Below are 19,569 nucleotides of genomic sequence, written 5' to 3' on the forward strand. Positions count from 1 at the left end.
CTTCAAGAAGGATGAGGATAACCTGGAGAGGGTCCAGAGAAGGGCCACTTGTATGGTTAAGGGCCTACAGACCAAGCCCTACAAGGAGAGACTAGAGAAACTGGATCTTTTCAGCCTCCGCAAGAGAAGGTTGAGAGGCGACCTTGTGGCTGCCTATAAGTTCATCACGGGGGCACAGAAGGGAATTGGTGAGTATTTATTCACCAAGGCGCCCCCGGGGGTTACAAGAAATAATGGCCACAAGCTAGCAGAGAGCAGATTTAGATTGGACATTAGGAAGAACTTCTTCACAGTTTGAGTGGCCAAGGTCTGGAACGGGCTCCCAAGGGAGGTGGTGCTCTACCCTACCCTGGGGGTCTTCAAGAAGAGGTTAGATGAGTATCTAGCTGGGGTCATCTAGACCCAGCACTCTTTCCTGCTTATGCAGGGGGTCGGACTCAATGATCTATCGAGGTCCCTTCCGACCCTAACATCTATGAATCTATGAATCTATTCTCCACATCCTTCTTGAAGTGCGGTACCCAGAACTGGATACAGAACTTCAGCTGCAGCCTCACCAATGCAGAGTACAGTGGGAGAATAACTTCCTTGGTTTTGCTTGAAATGCATCGGTTGATGCGTGCCAGTGTATTGTTTCCTCTGCTAACTGTAGCATCACACTGGTGACTCCTATTCATTTTATGGTCAATTATGACCCCCAGGTCCCTTTCAAATGTAGTGCTAGCTAGCATAGCACCACTGAGCCAGTAAGTTTGTTGTGGATTTTTCCTCCCCAGATGGAACACCTTACACTTCTGTGTCAAACAGCATCTGGTTCTGGTCTGCCCATCTAACTACCTGTAAGCTGTCTAGGTCCTCCTAGATCATCAGTCTACCCTGATGTGTAGCTGCACTTCCCCACAGCTTAGTGTCATTGGCAAACTTTACCAGTGTGCTTTTCACCCCCACTTCCCGATCATTGATGAAGATGTTGAAAAGCAGTGCTCCAAGTACTGAACCCTGGTGGACCCCACTGGCTACCTTCTGCCAGGTCAACATAGATTCGTCTATTAGTACTTTCTGGGTCCGACCCCACAGCCAGTTTCCCACCCATCTGACCATTGAATTGTTGAGCCCATAGTCCCCTAGCTTTACCTTGATAGTCTCATGGATCACCAAGTCAAAAGCCTCAATTTAACCTCATTGTCACTGTGCTTATGTTACAGATCTCACTTCTAAATCACCACACAGCCCTACAGGCAAGACTACCACAGCAGGTAAAATCTGTCAAGTGAGAAGAGCCATGATACCCCATGAGGGCCACTATAGACCTGTAGAATGGTGCAGAATGCCAACAAAACTTATGGAGCAGGGGTGCAGTAAAGTCAGGTGTCTGGGAATCTGCAAGCATCCTGGCTGGCTTGTTTTCTAATGGCCTGGGTTGCAGCCTTTTTGCACCCAGCCTGTTCAGGCACAGATCTTGCATCCAGTCAACAAATAAACAGAAGCCATTTAGTGGCAGGTGAAAAGGCCATTTGATGTGTGTGGTAGAAGGATAGGACAAGGCATGTCTGCTATGACCTAGGTTTGGAGCAAAGCATATATGGGCTTGTGGTCCAGCTAGACCACCTCAGGTGGATCACCAAGGAGCCAGGAATAAAAGAAATCACTGGGTCAAAGAGGTAGAAGTGGGAGTCTGCTGGTCCCAATCCATGTGAGAACTTGAGGTAGATGAGTGAGCCATGGAGCTGCAGTTGCTGCTCTGGGTGTGACTGGTGCTGGTGGTAATCCCTTTTCTTGCCTTCCCCTGGACCCACCCAGGTGCTTCAACTGAGTGCTAGGTTTGGTTTCATTGCTTAGAATAATAGAATCATAGAAAGTTAAGGTTGAAAGGGACGTCAGGAGGTCTTCTAGTCCAACCCCCTGCTCAAAGTAGGACCATCCCCAACTAGATCATTCCAGCCAAAGCTTTGTCTAGCCGGGTCTTGAAAACCTGGAGATTCCACAGTCTCTCTGGGTAACCTGTTCCAGTGTTTTACCACCCTCCTAGTGAGAAAATTCTTCCTAATATCCAACCTAAACTTCCCGTGCTGCAACTTGAGACCATTGCTTCTTGTTCTGTCATCTGCCAACACTGAGATGACAGTGGCAGCCTACATCAAGGGCGTACATCTGGGCCTGGGGGAGCATCTATTCACCAAGACCCACCCCCAAGGGAGGACAAGAAATAATGGACACAAACTGACTGAAGATTGCTTCAGGCTAGACATAAGGAAAAACTTTTTTACACATTGAGTGCCGAGGCTTTGGAACAGGCTCTCCCCAGAGGTGGTACAGTCACCCACCCTGGCGATCTTCAAAAAGCGTTTTGACGCCCATCTTGCTGGGGTCATCTGATCCCAGCAGTCTTTCTTCCCAAGTGGAAGGGGACTGGACCCAATGATCTGTGAGGTCTCTTCCAGTCCCTAACATCTATGAAACTATGAGGAGGTGCAGTGGGCAGAGGATACCTGGCAGTTGGAGCACCACTTGTGGTGGCAGCAACAGGGAGAGCAGCAGGCCCACCCCTGCCAAGGCCTCAGGTGAGCCACACACCCACCCCCAGGGGCCAAGGCATCAGGTGTGAGAGGTGCTGGCCAATCACCTCTTCCTGCACTCCCCACTGTAGCCCACCTGGACAGCCACCCACAGACACCCCCCATCCACTCCCAGCACCACGCTTACCCCAGACACATCTCAGAAGAACAATAGTTTTTATTCCCCTTACATCAAACAGACCCCTCCTCCCCCTCCCCTTCCCCCTCCCTCCTCTCCCCAACAACAGAGCCCCTCCACCACCCACTCCACCTACCAATAATAAAATACCCTTTTCTTGGTGCACACTATTTACAATGTGGTTTGTGTGCTGTCCTAGGGTGGGGAGCTGTGGGGTGGGGGCATCTAGGGGGTAAAGCTAAAGGGCAGGAAGCCAGTACCCTGGTCTCTGGCTGTTACCCTGTGGGTGCACACACCGTGGCAAGTCTGCCAGGTGGAGGGCTCACCCAGGGGTTACAGCAGCTGGTGGTCCCATGGTGCAGGCAGCCCCCCTTGGGCAGTCAGTGTCCAAGGCAGCAGGGCCAGTGTGTGGTCCTGGCCCCACAATAGGCAGCTTCAGCTCTGTGCCTGCATGGAGCCGAGGAAAGCAGTGGGCCTAGGCCTAGGTAGGGCACTTGAATTGCAGAGAACCCAGGTCAGGGGCTGAAGCAGGGGCTTCTGGCTGGTAGAGGTGGTGCTGGACCTCTGCCCAGGCCCAAGGGAGGCCTGTTGCTGGGTGGTGGGCAGCTGCCAGGGGGCAGGCAGGGCTAGAGTTGGGGACCGGGCAACAGGTGGCACAAAGGTGACCACCAGGGTCAGGATGATGTCCAGCACTCAGCAGTTGTCGTCCATGGCCTGCACTACCCTGCCCAGGATCTCAGTCTGCTCCTGCAGGGCCTCCACCCACTTGTGCTTCAGGGCCAGGAGCTGCACCTAGAACTCACAGTCTGCCTGATCCCATGCATCCTTGTGAGCCACATCCTCTGCCTGCCAGATCTACGTGTCTGCCAAACAGTCCTCTGATGCCATCACCAGCCAATCCAGAAGGACTGTGTGGTCCTGGGTCCACTTTTGGCACAGCTGATGGTTGTGGGTGGTGGCTACCCTGAGCCCATATCCCAGCTGCCAACTGTGGCCTCTCCCCTGCATGCAGCTGGAGGACCTGCAGAGCCATGAGAAAGAAGCTGTTTATGAGAGTTTGCAACATTGCTGAGATAAGATGCTGAGATAAGTACCAGGGACCGTACGCTACCCGGCCTCAGATCAGGGGGTGGGTGTGCAATGATGCCCAGGGACCATGGTAAAAGTCAGCCAGGCAGGCCCCAGCCCAGGTGGCTGCCAGCTGAGTCCCCCATCCCCATTTGCTCCCCTGGGGCAGGTGGGCCACTGGGTGCTGGCTGCAGGCAGCTTGCTTCACCTGCCCCATTGCCACAGTGGGACAGGCCTGGCTCCTAACAGCACCTGCTGCCATGGCTTCACACCTCACTGCCCCCCTTCTCCTTCTGCAGGCCAGCCGCTTTCCTGTGCTGCTGCCAAGCCCACAGCACCCAGACTTGGTGGGGTGCGGAGCTCCTAGATGACCGGGACATGGTGCTGTCCATGCTTTCACCCTCCCTGCAGCAGGCCTCTCCCAGGAGAAGCCCTGATGACACATCATTGTGGGTTCCAGGCTGGGGTGGGGACTTGGGCAGATCATCCATACTGCTGTACGCAGCACAGCTGCAGCCTGGGTTCTGGGCCATGAGGATCTCTGTCAGTTGCCATATAAAGGGCATGGACTTGTGGGTACTCCCAGACTGACGATTGTGGTCAGTGATGGTGAACCATTGTGCCCACAAAGGCCTTGACCTTTATGCAGCACTGCCATGCTGACCAGTTGTGCCAGCACTCCCACATCCAGCCTGACAGCCCCTCCTACACATGGGCATTGGAGCACCCACCCTGCATGAACTGCCTCACCTTTGCCTCACCCTACAGCATCATGAGGTCGCCAGTCTCCTCCATAGACCAGCTGGGACACTGGTTCGTGGTCACTGGCATAGGTGATGACAAGGCCATTGGGGCTCCTGTGTTGGCTCTCCAGGCCTCCATGCAGCTGTCCCTGTGCTGCCAGGGCTGGGAAGCTACCTGCAGCACCCAGCACAGGGGCATGGCGTGGGACTGGCAGCTGCACAGCAAGTCAATGCTCCACAGCACCTGCAGGCTCTAGGCAGGCTGCTGGGGCTGGGATGCAGGCAGCTGGAGCTGGTCCTGTTGGCCAGGAGCTGCCTGCAGCTGGGCCTAGGTGCTGGCAGGCCTGGTAGGAGCAGGCAGGTCTGTCAGAGCCCTGCAGCACCCTGCAGGCCTGGACAGCATAGGCCTGGCAGCCACATGGCACTGTGGTGCCAGGCAGCAGCACCAGGGTGCAGGCAGACTGTCACAGCTGGCTTGCAGCCTGTGCAGGGGACACAGGTGCCTGGAGTGGCCTCTGGCTGCCTGCATGTGCCCCAGGGCTCGCTGTGCCTTCAGGTTTTTAAGGGCCTGAGGCTGGGGCTGCCATAGAGGCAGCCCAGCAATGGGGCAGGAGTGGCTCCCAGCCCCAGAGCCCTGGGGCTGAGCTCAGGCTGGCCCCCTAGTGGCAGGGCTGACCGGAAGCAAATTGCTCCCGGTTGGCATCTACATGTGCATTAGTGTGCAGTAACTACTCACAAGTAAATTTGCTACTTGCATTTGCAGGTAGCAAATTTACCCACGAATAATGTCATTTACTGAGCAGTAAGCATGCACACATGTAGATTGCACTGCTGTGCAATAAATATCTTGAGTAGAAGCACCAACTGAGAAGAAAACTAAGAGATGATGAAGTTAAGTGAGCTGCCCAAGACCATGTATTCATTTAGTGCCAGAGCTAGGATGAAATGCAGGTCCCCAGCCAGCCACTCCTAGGTTTAATTCACTAGCCCATTCACTGCTGGTAGATCATTCATGTGCCTGTTTTCATGGAAACAAAATTCAAATTGCAATAACAAAAACTATTACAAAATAGTTTAAAAGAAAACATGCTTTACTGTATTTATTCTTTTCTGCCTTTCTGCTCTACTGAAACTTGCTGCAGAAAGCCACTGGAGTTGGCTGTAAAGAAAACCTCTGCACCTGGAGATAGGAGACATGGGCTGTCAGAGGAAAGTCAACAAGTTTCAATTTGCAAATATATCAAACCCACTGAGTAAACATAACTGAATTCTTCTATTCCAGGTCTATGTGCTTGTTCACTCTCTTTTCACTGGGGTAGATTCCTCTGAAATCACACTGTACATTCAGTTTGAAAAAAGCCATTCAATATACAACCCTCAAAACCCCCAAAGAAACCCTACTTCCAGAGGGAGACTTCAAGTTTGCAAAAATCTGGTACCAATCCTGTGGTAGCTGATGCAGAGAGAAAGAACCCTTCAGTATAACCCTGAAGCAGCAGTTCTTCTCTGTTTAGCAAAACATTCAAGCTGCATGGCTGAAGTTAAGCCTATGTATCTCTGCTCTATTGAATAGGATAGACTTTAAGCCTTTGGTTTAAATACTTTACTGAACAAGAGCTTCAATTAGGAAATACATTAGAGCTGCTTTCCTTCTTTATTTTGCAAGTTAAGAGAACATAGGAAATCTGTTGTGATGCTGTGTTGAAACATGGGACTGAATAGACCCACTTGGGTCACTGAATCCAGTCCCTTGTCATCGCACGCAACCATGTAAGGCAGTTGTCCAAGGACACCTAATACACGGGCTCTGGGGTGAAAGGGTGCATTTTAATTAGAGCAGCTCTCAGAAGCCACTTAATTAAAATGCCCACAGCATCTTATGTATTCAGTGTCCTGCACTTCAAAATGACGGGGGGCTTTCATTAAAACCACCATTTTGAAACGAGAGGACGCTAAATACACAAGATGCTGCAGTGCACTGGAGCATTCTGATTAGTCAAAATTAATCAAGTCTGCTCTGATGTGTTCTAATAAGAATGCATTGGAGCATGTGTAAAAGTGCCCCAAGTGTCCACAAGAGCCTCCACTCTTGGCCCCTCCCATACACCATAGCACGAAGTGCCCTAACAAACTTAGGATATTTAGTTCAGTCCCCCACCCCCACATGTGCATCATATCATAGGAAGGGCTCAGGATAGACAAGACTGCCATCACTGCCCTGGCCCCCCCTGCAAGGGCAGGGGATTTGTTATGTAAAAGAGATCCAGATTAATATAGAAGTGGACCCTTCCCATGCTACATAAGAAGGTGGGGGGAGAAATCATGCCCTACCCTACAGTCTTTGCCAATCTGACTCAAGGAAAAAATTCTGTCTTGAGCCCAAGACTTGCAGTTGGTTTGAACCTGAGTGTACGAGCAAGACCCACCAGGCAAGTGCCTGCAGGGTATCTAAATACCATTAGGGACACCAGTGCACCCCAATGAATCACTAGCCAAGAAAGAAATTGAGAGAGAAAGTAAGAACGAGCATGTTGAACTAATACACTGAACTCATAGATTCATAGATTCATAGATGTTAGGGTCGGAAGGGACCTCAATAGATCATCAAGTCCGACCCCCTGCATAAGCAGGAAAGAGTGCTGGGTCTAGATGACCCCCAGCTAGATACTAATCTAACCTCTTCTTGAAGACCCCCAGGGTAGGGGAGAGCACCACCTCCCTTGGGAGCCCGTTCCAGACCCTGGCCACTCAAACTGTGAAGAAGTTCTTCCTAATGTCCAATCTAAATCTGCTCTCTGCTAGCTTGTGGCCATTATTTCTTGTAACCCCCGGGGGCACCTTGGTGAATAAAACCTCACCAATTCCCTTCTGTGCCCCCATGATGAACTTATAGGCAGCCACAAGGTCGCCTCTCAACCTTCTCTTGCGGAGGCTGAAAAGATCCAGTTTCTCTAGTCTCTCCTCGTAGGGCTTAAGTCTCTCCTCGTAGGGCTTTTGCCTCGTAACTCTTGCCAGCCAGCTTAGCACTATGCTACCTTCAGCACATAATATTGTTGGCCTTGCCTGGAAGTGACTGCTAAGGTAGACCCATAGGCCTCTGTTCCCTCTAGCAGGACCAGAAGTGGCTTTCTTGGCTGTTTAACTAAATGCTCCTTCTAGCAAATTATCCATAATTCTCAAAAGGCCTAAGAACATCAGTGAAAGGGCAGTGTCTCTAGTGGGTTATGGAATAGAGAAAATCCCACACAATTTACTGATTCGTTTTGATGCACTGGCTGGGGGAGTAGTTAGCTGATTGCACGATTTCACAATGATTACACACTTAATTTATACAACACAATTTTATTTTAAAATTCTTTGCTACGTATATAACACTGCTTAGCTTTAAGAAACACCACAAACATTAAGAACACAATAATTACATATATCAGAAACAATGCTCCGAATGCACTTCCTTCCCAAACAATGCTATAAGAATTAGTATTACAAAAACAACTACAATTACAACTAAAAGTTAAATTTGAATCAATACTATTATTTTCATAATATACTTACAATCCTAGAATTCCGAGAAGCCAAATACCAAAATATGGTTTCATTCCTCAGTAGTACAATTTAATGGGTTGGCCTCAGTAGAGTTGTGCAGTCTGGCTCTCACAGTCCAGGAGCTTCCTAGGACCCTGACAAATACCGCATTTACACTAGTGTAAAAAAGTAGTGGACAGACAAAAGAAACCCATGAATTGAAGCTTCTTTGCCTTATCTAGTGTGGAATTATAGGTAAAACTCCTTCACTGTAGATTACACCAGTGTAGGTGGTTTCTGTCTGCTTCCATCTTGGAGTAGCTGATTGCTAGAGGTAAACAGGCTATTATAGTCCAAGCCAGTGGTGCTCAAGCTTTTGCCCCGTAAGCCAAATGATCAGGCCTCATGCTGCTTTTGTTTGGCCTTGCACAGCCTTGGCTGCCCCTGCACTCTGGGATCAGGCCATACACTGGATCCACACACCAGGATCAGGTCCTGGGACCTGGTGCCACAGTCCCACCCATCTGACCCACATGCCAAGATCAAGCCTCCACCACCCCAGCCCAGCCCCACGTGCCAGGATCGGGCCCCATGCACTGGGATCAGGCCCTGGGGCCTGTCGCTGACCTCACTTGCCCCCACAATCAGGGATTAAGCCCCTCATTGGTCTGCAGTCCTAGTGCTCAGGGCACAGGGCTCCTCATAGGTCCAGAAATTTGGCAGCAGGGGGACAGTACCACCACTCCCCTGCCACCAAATTTTCAGACCCATGAGGAGCCCAGCAGGCCAAATGACACGGTGCAAGAGGCTGGATCTGGCCTGTGGTCCAGGGTCTAAATACCTCTGGTCTAAGCAACATGCAGCAAATTTATTTGGCAATCAGAAAATTGCCACACATGGGGTGGGTAGTCTATTCTTATTGTATTCCATTTCAGCTGCTGTCAGTTCTCTGTTTTAGCAACCCTAAAACTAACTAGGTCCTGTCCACTCCAAGATTACTGTAGAGCAGTGGTTCTCAACCTTTTTAGATTCAAGCCACCCCTTGATAGGTTCAAGTCATCCCCAGAAAATGTCATAGATTTCATAGCCATTAGGGCTAGAAGGGACCTCGGAAGATCATCAAGTCCAGCCCCCTGCCCCAGGGGCAGGAAGTCAGCTGGGGTCATAGGATCCCAGCAAGATAAACACCCAACATTTCTCTTGAAGGCATTCAAAGTAGGTGCTTGAACCCCCTCTGATGGCAGGCTATTCCAGACCTTGGGGGCTCAGACACTAAAGAAATTCTTCCTTATGTCCCGCCTGAAATGGTTTTGCAGCAGTTTATAACCATTCGACCTTGTCATCCCTTGGGGCACTCTGGTGAACAAATGTTCCACCAGATACTGGTGAACACCCCTCCTAACCTTATAGGTGGCCATCAGATCACCCCTGAGCCTGCGCTTTTCCAAGCTAAAGAGTCCCATAGCTCTCAGCTTGTCATCGTTAGGTCTGTTTTCCTGACCTCTGATCATGCACGTGGCTCTTCTCTGGACTCTCTCAAGCTTCTCCACATCCTTCGTGAATTCTGGGGCCCAAAACTAGATGCACTACTCCAGCTGAGTACTTCTCACCAAGGCCGAGTACAATGGGAGAATGACATCCTGGGATTTGATTAAGAAGCATCTATGGATGCAAGCCAGCATTTTGCTCGCTGTACAAGCTGCAGTATCACATTGAAGGCTCACGTTCATCTTGTGGTCAGTTGTGACCCCCAAGTCCCTTTCATCCGTAGTACTAACCGATGTAGCACTGCCAAGCCTATAAGCATGCTGCAGGTTTTTCCTCCCAAGGTGGAAAACCTTGCCTTTTTCGGTGTTAAACACCATCAGGTTCTCATCCGCCCATTTCCTGAGCCTGTCAAGGTCAGCCTGGATCGCCCTCCTGTCCTCAGGTGTGGATACTTTAACCCAAAGTTTGGTATCATTGGCGAAGTTGGCCAGTCTGCTTCTGACTCCAATGTCCACATTATTAATGAAGATGTTGAACAATATAGGTCCAAGAAAAGAGCCTTGAGGGACCCCACTGGTCACAGGGCATCACAACGATTGACTTCCATCAACCACCACCCTCTGGGTCCAACCATAGAGCCAATTCCCCAGCCAGCAGATCGTGGTGGTCCTGAGGCCGCAGTTGGCCAGTTTTTCCAAGAGGTAATCATAGCATACCAGATTGAAGTCTTTTTTGAAGTCAAGATATACAACATCAATATCCTCTCCCTTGTCCAGGTGATAGATCACCTGGTCATAAAAGGAAATGAGATTGGTCAAGCAAGACCTACCCGCAACAAACCCATGCTGGCTATCCCTCAGGATGTTGCCATCGGCCAGTTCATTAAGAATGTCCTCTTTGATAATCTTTTCTAAGACCTTCCATGGTATAGAGGTCAGGCTGATGGGCCTATAGTTTGCCAGATCCACTTTCCTCCCTTTCTTGAAGATAAGCACTACATTGGCCTTCTTCCAATCTTCGGGCACTTCACCTGAGCACCAGGAGTTTTTGAAGATCCATACCAGAGGCTGAGCTATGATGCTAGCCAGCTCCTTGAGTACCCTGGGGTGTAAGCTGTCACGGCCAGCTCACTTGAAGGTGTCCAGCCTCTCAAGTCGTTCCTTCATGAGGTCAGCATTGATGGAAGGCAAGGAATCTCCCTCATCTGAGCCTCCCCATCCCGTAATGGGCAGGGGTGTCCCGTGGGACTGATGAAAGATCGACACAAAGTACCTATTTAGTAGTTTGGCTTTTTCCTGGGCGTCAGTTGTCAGTTGTCCCATCTGGTTTAACAGGGGTCCAATGTTGCCCTTGCTTTTTCTCCAGCTCCCCACATATCTAAAAAAGGACTTTTTGTTGTCTTTGATACTTATAGCTAGTTGGAGTTCAGTCACAGCTTTGGCTTTCCTGGTTCGCTCCCTGCAGGTCCGGACCAGTGCGGAATATTCCTCCTTAGAGGTGGATCCTGTCCTCCATCCTTTGTAGGTCTTTCTTTTTAGCCACAGGAGGTCCACTAGTTCCCAGGAGAGCCAAGGGGGCTGCTGTGCCCTTTTGCTGCCTTTCCTCCAAGAGGGAATAGCATTAGCTTGTTAATTGAGGATGGCTCCCTTGAGGAGTAACCACTCTTCCTAAACTCCCCTCCCCTTGGGGTCATGGTCCCTTAGGGCCTCACCGACAAGCCTCCTGAGCTTGTCAAACTCAGCTTTCCTGAAGTCGAGGACTTCAGTATTGCTGACTGACTTGCCAGCTTTATGGCAGATGGTGAACCTGATCAGCTTGCGGTCGCTGTCACCCAGCTTCCCATCGATAGTTAGGTCGCTGATTAGGTCGTCCCTGGTTGCCAGTACCAGGTTGAGCAGCGCTTTACCTCTCATTGGCCCATAGACTTCTTGTGTCAGATAGAGCTCATCCATGCATGAGAGAAAGTTTTGCGACCGCTCAGATTTAGCTGAGCACTCTTCCCACAAGATGTCTGGGTAGTTGAAGTGACAACCATGGACCAGGAGCATGCGGCTTCAGCCAATTCCCTGGCAAACTCCTGGTCAAGGTCTTGACTTTGGGTGGGAGGTCTGTAGTAGACTCCCACCGTTGTGTCCCCTGTGCCGTGTTCCCCATGGATTTTCACCCAGAGGGTCTCCAGTCCACCCTGGTTGCCAACAGCGGCTTGCAGGGACGTGTAGCTCTCCTTGACATAGAGAGCTACACCCCTGCCCCTTTTGTCCATTCGATCTCTCCTGTACAGGGTATAGTCATCTATACCTGTGGTCCAGTCATGGGTGGAGTCCTACCAGGTCTCCATTATCCCTATGACATTGTAATTATTTGTGTTAAGCAGGAGGACAATTTCCTCCTGTTTATTCCCCAAGCTCCTGGCATTCGTGTACAGGCGCACAAGTGTCCCCTTGAGGGCCCTTGCCTTGCCTACATCTCACTCCAGGACTGGGGCAGGGGTGGGCTCCCTTAAGTGCCTTGGCCTGCTGGCTTTGCAAGGGTTGCTCAGCGGGCCAGCAGTGGCGGTAGTTCCCCCATCCCCCAGCGGGCTTAGTTTAAAGCCCGGTGGAGCAGGTCAGCCAGTCTGGCTGAGAAGAGCCTCCTCCCCAGTGGAGAGAGGTGGAGGCCATCCCTTCCTAGCAGCTCACTGCCTCTCTCACCAAAGAGCGGGCTGTGGTAATGGAAGCCAAAGCCTTCCCGATGACACCAGCGCCGCACTCTTTGGTTCTCTACCTGGATCTTCCTCTCCCTCCTCAGCCCATAGCCCAAGATTGGGAGGATCGAAGAAAACACCACCTGTGACCCCAGACCCTTTAGCCCTGCTCCCAAATCCCTGTAGTGTTTTATGACCCGGTTGGGAGTGCGCCGAGCTGTGTCATTGGTGCCCACATGGATAAGGAGCATAGGATAGTGGTCAGTGGGCTGGAGAAGCTAAGGGATCTTCTCTGCAAAGTCTCAGATGCAGGCTGCCAGGAAGCAGCAAACTTCCCTGGCTAAGGGGTCGGGGCAGCAGATTGCCCCCTCAGTCCTCCTCAGGATGGAGTCTCCCACGACAAACACTTTGCGTTTGGTCTTGGGGAGAGCAGGGGCAGTGGCTACAGTAGAGCCGGCATTGCCTGCAGGAGCTGGCAACTTAGCAGGCTCTACTGTGGCTGCAAGAGTTTCGTACCTGTTGCAAAGCTACAGAGGGATGGGGACCTTGGTGCAGCGGGCCTTGGGGCCCTTGACCAACTTGGTTCAACCCCTTGGCTGGCAGTAGGAGTTGATCTCCTGCTTGCAGTTCCTGATGGCACGCAATCTCTGGACTGCAGCCTGGAGCTCCTCCAGCTGATGCGCTAGAGACCCCAAAAGAGAGCAGACCTCACAAGGGAAGGTGACTATGCTCCCGGGCGCCAGAGCCTGAAAAAGTGACAGGCAGCCCCTGCAGCCGAGAGCCAGGGGCTCCATCTGGGTGGAAGCCTCTGAGACGCCAGAGGGTGGGGTTGCAGACCCCTTGGGGACCCTCAGGGTGCAGCGTGTGCCCATCCGTGGTAGGCTGGCTGTGGCTGGAACTGCCTTCCCTAGGGCGCACAGGCAGAGCCTCGGGCCCTCCTGTTCGCCCTCCTGCGCAAAATACCAGCTCTTAGCTTTCACTTGATTTTTGACTACATGAAAATAGTAGAGCTATTTGTTTATGGCAAAGGACTCAGAAATGTCAGAATGTTTTTGACACTCTGGATTCCTATTTGAAATCTTTGGGCTCACCTTGTGAATTACAGCACCCTGGGTGAGAATTACTGCTATAGAGACAAAGTCCTCTGAAGAGCCTTAAGGAAGTGCAAACAGCTCAGTAAAACCTAAAGGCAGGCTCTGTGTAACAAGGTTTATATAATTTTCCCAAAGATCTTTAAAAATCCAATTGTAGTTCTGTGCCTAGCATATCTGTCACATTCAGACTACACTCGTGTTACCTTCAGTTGCATATTGCACAACAGATCCTGCAGCTGTGCAATTGTTGTAGAGGGGAGCAATGGCTGCTAATCTAGCAAGCAAAAGGGATGGACTTTCATGAGCGCCAGAGGAATAAGGGGTACAAGGCTCATGGAAAGTCACAGAGCTTTTAAGTCATATTGACACTTGTGGAAATCCCACCCAACATCATTATTTGCAAGATGACATTCAGGTTCTGACCAGTCAGGAACACAAACATGCTCCGTGAATCATTAGTAAGTGTCACATATTCCTTACTGTTTGTGGCCAGAAGGACCCCCGAGATCATCTACTCTGTACAAACAGCCATTACACTTTTCCAAGTTTCCCCTATACCGAGCTCTAATAACTTTAAATAGACTAGAGCATTTCACTCTTGACAAAACAATCCTGATGTGTGCCCCAGCAGAGTCCAGGAGAGAGTGAAGCACCATCAATGAGTGAGGCCCCAGGAGGGAATTGATTACCTGAGCTACACCCAAATAGGAGGGAATCCACCCTCCATGCTGAGAAAGGAAGGTATATAAAGCAGGGTCACTACCAGTTTTGTAAGAAGCGGACTTTCTGACCCCAAATCAGTTGATCATTTTGAAGCAAAGCTTCACTGTTCAGAAAGCCAACAGTCCTCTGCAGTTTGTCCTCTACTGCTTCAGATTGCTACAAACCATCCTACTGACAACAAGTCTCCTGTCTTGTGTTTCCTTTATCCAGGTCCAAAGGCCACAGGAAGCGGGAACATCACAAGCTCACCCACTTCAGGTGCTGACCAGGAGCTTATAATTTACAAACCAAAAATCATTGCAACTGAAGTCCTTCATGTCCATGGTCCAGGTGATCTTAATAATAACCTAAATTCAAATCAAGCTATCAGTAACATCTGAAATAACCTGGGGTACCATTCTGGTAGCCAATAAACCAGATGACCAAATCCAGCAAAGCCAACCTGGCTGAGGTTGGCTTGAGTGCCTGATGGCCTGATTTAATTTGGAAAGCAAGATGGCCCCTATACTGCTTTGGAAAGGTTCTTGACATCCCTCTGACATAGGACCCAGTACTGCAGTTGAACAAAAGACCTGTAGAGATCTTGACAGTTTTTACAGAATAAAGGGCCAGTCAAGCTTCCACTGAAGTCCTGAGTAAGGATTTGAATTGCTGATGTCAGAACAACCAGAACAGTGAATCTACTTCTCCTTTCCAGATAATCCATCCCCACATTTATGCACATCGCAGTACATGTTGGGCTGGTACTTTTAGTTTTTTCTCTCTGCGTATTTGCCCAGACAGAATGCCTGGGCTCCAAAGAGTGCCTTCTGTTTTATATTATCACAGAGTCTGATGTTAATCTGAATCCTGCTTTATCTAAAAAAGAATCAATACAGTTGCAGCTATGGTGTTGCTACTGATGCTGTTATTCTTCCAGGCTCCTGATGCTCTGAGATCTGACATTTCCACAGAATAAGTGCCTGAGACAGGCTCAGTGAGTAATATAGAAAAGAGACAGCTGGAAGACTTCACATAAGAGGGGTGGCCAACCATGGCATATGTACCACAAGTGGCACAGGCAGTCTCTGGGTGTGGCATATGGCAGATTGGGGAGGAGACAGGCAGCGGCTAGGACAGGGAGCAGAAAGCAGAGCTGTGGATCAGGAAGGGAAAGGGGATCAGAGTGGCATTGGAGGTGGGTGCAGGTCTTAATTTGTTTAACGGTGTTTAACACCAAAAAATGTAAGGTTCTCCACCTTGGGAGAAAAAACCCATGGCATGCTTACAGGCTCAGCAGTGCTATGCTGGTTAGCACTACAGATGAAAGGGACTTGGGGGTCATGATTGACCACAAGATGAACATAAGCCTTCAATGTGATGCTGTGGCTAGTAAAGCAACCAAGCTTGCATCCATAGATGCTTCTCAAGCAAATCCCAGGATGTCATTCTCCCATTGTACTCGGCCTTGGTGAGGCCGCAGCTGGAGTACTGCGTCCAGTTTTGGGCTCCACAATTCAAAAAGGATGTGGAGAATCTTGCGAGAGTCCAGAGGAGAGCCACACACATGATCAGAGGTCAGGAAAACAGACCTTATGATGAAAGGCTGGGAGCCATGAGACTCTTCAGCCTGGAAAAGCACAGGCTCAGGGGCAATCTGGTAGCCACCTATAAGTTTATCAGGGTGTTCACCAGGACCTGGGGGAACTACTATTTCCCAGAGTGCCCCAAGGGATGACAAGATCGAACGGTCATAAACTGCTCTGCGACCGATTCAGGCTGGACATAAGGAAGAACTTCTTTACTGTCCGAGCCCCAAGGTTTGGAATAGATTGCTGCTGGAGGTGGTTCAAACACCCACATTGAATGCCTTCAAGAAACACTTGGATGTTTATCTTGCTGGGATCCTATGATCCCTGCTGACTTCCTGTCCATGGGAATTGTCAACTGGAATTGTCAACTGAAATAAAAGGAAGATTCGAACAGAAATGGCTAGGGTCAACTTGTCAATTTGAGAAAGTAAAAAAAAATAGCATTGCAACTGTCCTTAACCCCTGGGGAATTTCATTTTAATGAAGCCACATTTTCCAGGAAAAAGATTTCAGGGCAACATATTTTCAGTCAGGGTAGAACAGTCTTGAAACAGTGTAACTGGTATCAGGATTATACAGATGACAGACACTTCTGAACAACCTTTATTTGGGTTATCAAACTGTTTAACTGCTGCAGAAATCCTCTGTGTGTTCTCTTATCTATAGTCACTAGAGGGGGCAAGCTGTAGAACAGCAAGGACCTAACTTTTTGGAAGGTGTGGCATAAATTCATAGATTCATGATTCATAGATTCATAGACATTTGGGCTGGGAGGTGGCAGGAGGGCAGCTGGGTGTGCTGGCAGCTGGAGAAGGTAGTGGGGACGGTGCACAGGGCTCTGGAAACCCAGGTGAGGTTGGGGAAGTTTTGGATCAGGTGCCTCTGAGCTGGGGCAGTACCCAGCCAGCTAGCAGCCCACCCGGGCTTCCAGTGCCCCATGTACCTCCCCCGCCACCTTCTTTGGCCACCAGCAAACCCAGCCAGCCTCCTATCGCCTTCCTGAGCTGCTCCAGGGGAAAGCCAGCCCATTCCCAGGTGGCCTCAGGCATCCTGCCACCCACAGGAGCCTGCTGAAGACAGAAGTGGTGAGGGGCCTGATCCCCCCCAGCAGAGCCTGCCCCCTCTCCCATGGCCAGGGGGTGAGCTGACAGCTGCATTGTTGCAATTTGCAAGGTTGGAAACTAAACTGTATTGGGATGTAGTTTAGATTGCAATGATGCCAACTCATTTAAACCCCCCCAGACTCTTGCATGTGTACAGTGTGATGCCATTAAGTCACACAAAATTACATTTTCATCTCATGTACATGGTAGTGATGTCATGTGTACAAGCACCCCCAGAAGGTGGATTAAAACTTTTCTTTTAGAAAAATCTCTAATCTCATTTAAAGCCCCTGAGTGATGGGGAGTCCAGCCAGGCAATTAGAAGTTGTTCACATGTTTAATTACTCTCACTTCTAGGAAATTACTTCTCCCTTGCTGGAAACTGTCTGAGCAAACACATGGGAATATTTAATTCCTTGCTTTCTTGAAGTATCTGCCTGCTTTTCAGGCATGACGGGCGTTGTGAGTGTGGGGTGTGTTTTTAACAGGGTGGTTGTACCATCTAAAAGCAAACTGCTTTCCTGGGTGTTTCTATGGTTAGGGAAAACAAACAAACTACCCTATTGACACATCTCCTCTCCTGTCTCTTATCCGTCCAAAATCCAAAGGAGATGGATGCTCCACAGTTTCACCAATTTCAGGTGTTGAGTCCTTTAATATATTACATTGATTATGATCTTATAATTTAAACAAAAATTCATTAATACTGTAGTCCTTCATTCCCATGGTCCAGGTAATCTTAATAGTGGCCCAAGCTATCAGTATCACCTGAAATAACCTTTAGTACCATTCTGGCAACCAGTAGACCAGATGACCAAATCCAGCCAACCTGGACTGGCTGAGCTGGGCTTGAGTGCCTGATGAGTTGCCTGATCTGATTTGAGCTTCTGTAATGCTTTGGAAAGGTTCTTGCCACCCTTCTGACCTAAGACCCAATTTTGCAGCTAGACAAAACCCCTGTAGCAAGCTCTGACAGCCTGGCCTGAATAAAAGCCCATTTGAGCTTTCACTGATGTCAGTGGAAAGACTCCAGTTAACTTCAGAAGTTAGACTGAGTCCTAGCTCTTTCCCAATTGGTGCCTCCCTGATTAGAGAAATCCAACAGTTCTCTCCACTTGTTTTCTAATTCCTTACACTGCTTTATGCTATCCTGTTGACAAGTCTCCTGACCCATGTTTTCCACATCTAGGTCCACAGTTCAAGGGAAGTGGAAGTGACATACTGGGTGTGTCTACATGTGCATTAATATACTTTAGTTATTAGTATTTAGTTATTATCTAGTAGCTCCAGGTGCCTGTAGATATGGTGAGAGGCTGCTCCATTGCACTATAATTAGAGCATCTCAGAGCAGACTTGATTATTGAGCATGGCAATTACTGCGCTCCTGCAGCCTCCCACATCTCATGTATCAGTGTCCCCATGATTCAAAATGGCAGTGGGAGTGCTTGAACTAAAGCTCATCAAACTTCCGCTTCTCAAAAGCAATTGCCAGAAACAGATGCAGGAAGCAGTGTCAGGTGTTAACTAGTGTGCCAACTATGGTTATTGATAGTTCCCATAGGCTCTCTGTAAAGCCTGAAAACCTCACAGGGGTGCATTTCTTTTGGATGAGCTGTTCAAAATTGAATGAGTGGTTGATGATTTTGGCAGAAGAGCTGGTTCGAAGAGCGAGATCTATAAATGGGAATTGAGAAGACCCTTTTTGGCACAGCTGCTGACAAACCTTAGTCTTCCTGTCCCAGCTTCTCCCTCTGTACACTAGATCAAATCCTGTGGTGGGATTGTGAACAATCACACCTCATATAGACCATTTGATGAAAAGGGTACAGATATTAAAATATGGTCCTAATCCTGCTGTCACTTAAGGCAGTACCTTCCTTTGACTTCAACTGGGACAGGTTCAAACTTTGCTGTATTTCTCTTCAGTAAAGCTAAAGTGCTATTCCTTGCTCAAGTGGCCAAGGAATCACCTTCTCCTCAGAGTCTCAAAAAAAAGAATTGATACAGATTTTTTTTTTTACAGTCATTTCAGAGGCCCATAAGGAAGCGATCTCTGCAGAGAATACAATGATATCTCCCTCAGCCATCACTCCTACTGAGAAGTCAGGACTGGAGATAGTAGCTTTTGGTAAGGGGATGCCTTTTGAGGACTCTGAGAGGGAGCTGGGTGATGCATTTGGTTTATTCCCAGGCCACTGCTCTTTGGAGATCTAGGTTCATCAGGGCAGGTGGCTCCAAAGCTTTCATTCTCAGCACACCTGATTTTGGACTCCTTCAGAGCACAAGAAAAGCAAACAAACTAGCTTTTCATATACAGAAAACCGGCAACTTGGGCAAAAACCCAGCCCTGTGGAGTTCTGCCTGCCCCCACACTGCCAAGGAGCTGCATTTTGAGTATCCTTTATGTTTTCTGAGAACCTGGTTGGGCTTTCAGCCCCTGCCCTACGTTGTTACTGTATGCTGTACATTCATATGTTCTAACACCCTGTTTGGTGGAAAATGGATGGGTTCCTTCTACCCTCTCACAGCTTACCTTCTGCCAGGCAGAGATGAGGCACAGGGAGCTGTAACTCTCCACTGCAATTCTGTTAATGTTGAGGATTGAGCTTAAGATGCCAATCATTGGGTCTCCCACAACTCTTACCATGAACAGCATTGAGTAACAAGCAAAATGTATTGGTAGTCTCCATTTTCTCCCACATCGAGAAAAAGACAAAAATCATCTGCTTCTTTATACTGAATTGTAGGAAAATCTTTGCTCAGGGATGGCTGGTGGGCGAGTGGGGACTTGGTGAGTTTCTGCTGTTTATGACCTCAGCAGTGAGCAATAAGGAGTTCTGGAGCAGAATTAACCAGTCAGGTCACGTATGCAAATAA

General features: G+C 49.2%; 1 protein-coding gene across 5 annotated transcripts in view; it reads left to right on the forward strand.

Annotated features, from left to right (window-relative positions):
• The window catches only part of ECSCR (endothelial cell surface expressed chemotaxis and apoptosis regulator), a 58,850-nt gene that overhangs the window by 28,656 nt on the left and 10,625 nt on the right, over positions 1 to 19,569 (forward strand). Inside the window, exons 3-5 of one of the 5 annotated variants that reach the window (XM_019487119.2) lie at positions 1,206 to 1,256; positions 14,229 to 14,348; positions 18,716 to 18,820. In XM_019487119.2, coding sequence (XP_019342664.1) covers positions 1,206 to 1,256; positions 14,229 to 14,348; positions 18,716 to 18,820 — 276 coding nt within the window. The remainder of the gene's footprint in view (positions 1 to 1,205; positions 1,257 to 14,228; positions 14,349 to 18,715; positions 18,821 to 19,569) is intronic. The other 4 variants (XM_019487120.2, XM_014606580.3, XM_059733438.1 and 1 more) reach the window with 4 other exon arrangements.

The sequence above is a fragment of the Alligator mississippiensis genome, chromosome 9 (genome assembly GCF_030867095.1).
Source record: "Alligator mississippiensis isolate rAllMis1 chromosome 9, rAllMis1, whole genome shotgun sequence".
NCBI classification, from domain to species: Eukaryota; Metazoa; Chordata; order Crocodylia; family Alligatoridae; genus Alligator; species Alligator mississippiensis.